The 2992-nt window shown below is 57.0% G+C and overlaps 1 protein-coding gene across 1 annotated transcript in view; it reads right to left on the bottom strand.

The window, feature by feature from the left end:
* Positions 1-285: 285 nt before the first annotated feature.
* The window catches only part of LOC104528216 (uncharacterized), a gene marked incomplete at its 5' end in the record, with an annotated part of 3892 nt that continues 1185 nt past the window's right edge, over positions 286-2992 (bottom strand). Inside the window, 3 exon segments of the mRNA XM_010172153.1 lie at positions 286-335; positions 338-1938; positions 2943-2985. Of these exon segments, the coding sequence (XP_010170455.1) occupies positions 286-335; positions 338-1938; positions 2943-2985 (1694 nt within the window).

Below are 2992 nucleotides of genomic sequence, written 5' to 3'. Positions count from 1 at the left end.
TCACAGTGATGCTTCAAACCAGGCTGCTGTGCCTGCACCCCTCCAGCACCACCCTGAGCTCCATCCCTATGAGCAGGGACCAACCCTCAGGTCCTGCAGCCCTCACACCTCACCTTGAGCTGGATCTCACAGGCACAAAGCGGCTGCCCACCTCCAAAGGATGCTGATGGGAAGCCAAGGTGCTGCTTGGAGGAGGGCAATGCTCCTGCACCCACCTTTGCAGGAAGAGCTGCTGAGCACCTCAAAAATGAGCCTGGTGAGGAACACAATGCTCCAGGGTGGCTCTCAGTGGGACAAGGCAAAGCACCCAACTCTTGGTGAAGGGATATTTTGGAGGCATCTCTCAGAAATGCACTCTCATGTCCAAAAAGGTGGTTTCTGTACTGGCCCTCAGGCAGTAACACGTGGTCCATCTCAGGGGTGCTGGGATCTGCGCTGGACCCCACTAAGAGCCCATTGTGTTGCACCAGACCTGCCCCACCGCATCTCCGAGGAGCTGCCCCAGCTTGCAGGAACCAGGGCTGGCACTGCCTGAACCACTTGTCCTGTTCCCCTTCCCAAGAAAATCTGGGCTCTGGGGGGAGTATGGGGGGCTCTTTGGAGAAGCCACCACGCCCTGGCAGCTGGCTGACTCCTAAGGGTGCTGATGGTCGTGCAGGGAGAGCAGCCTCCTCACCACAGAGGTCCCCAGCCATGGAGAACAAGGACTCATGCAAGCTCTGTGCAGGGCAAGGAGGAGACTGGGAGGGCAGCAACCACAGCCCAGTCCCCGAGAGGCTCTCAGGGCTGCTGGCCAGCAGAGCTTGTGACTCCAGCTGTGTTCCTGCTGCTTCCAGCTCTTTCTGAGCTGTGGTCATCCAAGCCTCTGGTGAGCAACCTCCAGGAGAATCACTCTGACTCAAAGCATTGGCTGGGTTTGCCTGCACCAGGACATTGTGCCACTGAGTCACTAGAGCATTTGAGTGCAACGGAGGTGGGTAGCTGGAGCCCACCAGGTGACACCCAGGCTGGCTCTGATCATCAGGAACAGCGTTATCCACAGGAGCAGAGGAGGTAACCTCTGCTTGAAGCACTTGTCCTGGGTTTGCCAGCTGAAGTGCTACAGAAGGCTTGGTGCTGGAGACCAGGACATCCAGAACAGTTCCTCCCACCAGCCTGGCTGGGTTAAATGGGACTTGCTGTTCTGGTTGAGCAGAGCTGACCTCGGATGTAACGTTGACTAGAGACACCACAGCATCTTGGCCTTGTGCACCCAGTGCCTGGGGCTGTGCTGGGGCTTGAAATGCTGAATTAGTTGCCCAGCAGTGGTGGAAATGAGCTGCAGGACCATATTCCTCATGGCAGGGTGATGCACTGCACTGCAGGAAGTCCATGCTCTTCCCAGCATCCTCCCTGAGGAGGATCTGCTCCACATAGGATGTCACCTCGGTGCCTAGTGTCTCACCAGCCTCCTGAGCTGGCAGCTCTTGCTCTGCACCCAAACTGAGCAGAGCCTCCTCCTGTCGCTGCAGCTCTGCATTGTCCATGTTGAAGCTCTGGAGGGTCTGGCAGATGTTTCCATCCAACTTGCTCTTCTCAAAGAGGGTTTCAATAACACCTAGGAGGGAATTGCTGTCCTCCTTGGCATTGACAACTTCCTCGCTCTGGCTCGGTCCATCAGGCTCAGTGATGAGATGTGACAAGGAGAACTGAGGCATGTTATCAGCATGGGAGGTGTATATGGATGCATCCTGCCTCATCATGGCCCCAAGAAGAGAGTTGGGGTCTACTGAGTGCTGCTTTGAGTGGGTGTTTGCTTGTGTCTGCAGCTCCTCCTTCGCCTGGGAGCAATCCAGGAACTCAGGAAGGTCATTCCCGTACAACACTGCTTCCCCAGTGGCAAAGCTAAAAGGCAGCTGCAGGCTTCTCTTCCGCAGATGTTCCTCCCCTTCTTCATTCCTTCAGGGTGGAGGGAAAAAGAGATGGAAACAGTGTGAGCACCTTCTCCAGACCAGGTAAAACCACCCTCCCAACAGCGAGATGGGAGCTCACAGCCCTGCCCCGGCTTTTCTGAGGAAAAAGGTGCTGGACTGGGCTGGCTACGATGCTGCTGGTGGAGAACTGGGGCTCTGGGGAGCCTGTGGGGAGGTCACAGAATGGCCTGGATTGGAAAAGCCATTTAAGATCAATGAGTCCAACCATGAACCCAACACTGACAAGTCCCCTATGACTAACCCATGTCCCTCAGCACTATGTCTACACGACTCTTCAATCCCTCCAGGGATGGGGACTCCACCACTGCCCTGGCCAACCCCTTCCAATGCCTCAGAACCCTTTCAGCAAAGAAATTCTTCCTCACATCCCATCTCACCTGCCCTGGCCACAACTGGAGCCCATTTCCTCTTGTCCTGTCCCTTGGGCCTTGGTTGGACAGACCCACCCCCACCTCTCTCCACCCTCCTCCAAGGGACTTGCACAGAGCCACAAGGTCTCCCCTCAGCCTCCTTTGCTCCAGGCTCAACACCCCCAGTTCCCTCAGCCACAAGGGAACTCAGCACACTTGTGCTCCAGACCCTTCCCCAGCTCCGTTCCCTTCTCTGGACACGCTCCAGCACCTCCATGTCCTTCTTGGACTCAGGGGCCAAACACTGAACCCGGCGCTCCAGCTGCAGCCTCACCAGTGCCCAGTGCAGGGGGAAGAGAACTTCCCTGGTCCTACTGGCCACGCTAGTCTGGTCTGCACAGCTCAGGGAAGGGCTGTGTGTCCAGGGCTCACCCCAGGCAGGAGTGAGTGTGTTTGCAATCACCTTCTCAGAGCTGTTTTGCTCATGTCCCCCTGCTACAGGAGACCACGTGCTGCAAAGTGCTGACCATGCCACCCAACTACCCCTTCTTCCACACACCCTGAGCAGGTCCACGGTCACCCATGCCAAGAGCAGGTGAAGGCAGCCAGTGATACTCACGACAGGGCTCGCTGCCGGGCGATGATGCAGTCGGGCTTGCCCCCTTGGTA

This window comes from Antrostomus carolinensis, unplaced genomic scaffold (genome assembly GCF_000700745.2).
Source record: "Antrostomus carolinensis isolate BGI_N321 unplaced genomic scaffold, ASM70074v2 scaffold13757, whole genome shotgun sequence".
NCBI lineage: Eukaryota > Metazoa > Chordata > Aves > Caprimulgiformes > Caprimulgidae > Antrostomus > Antrostomus carolinensis.
This window is presented reverse-complemented; position numbering and strand designations above follow the sequence as displayed.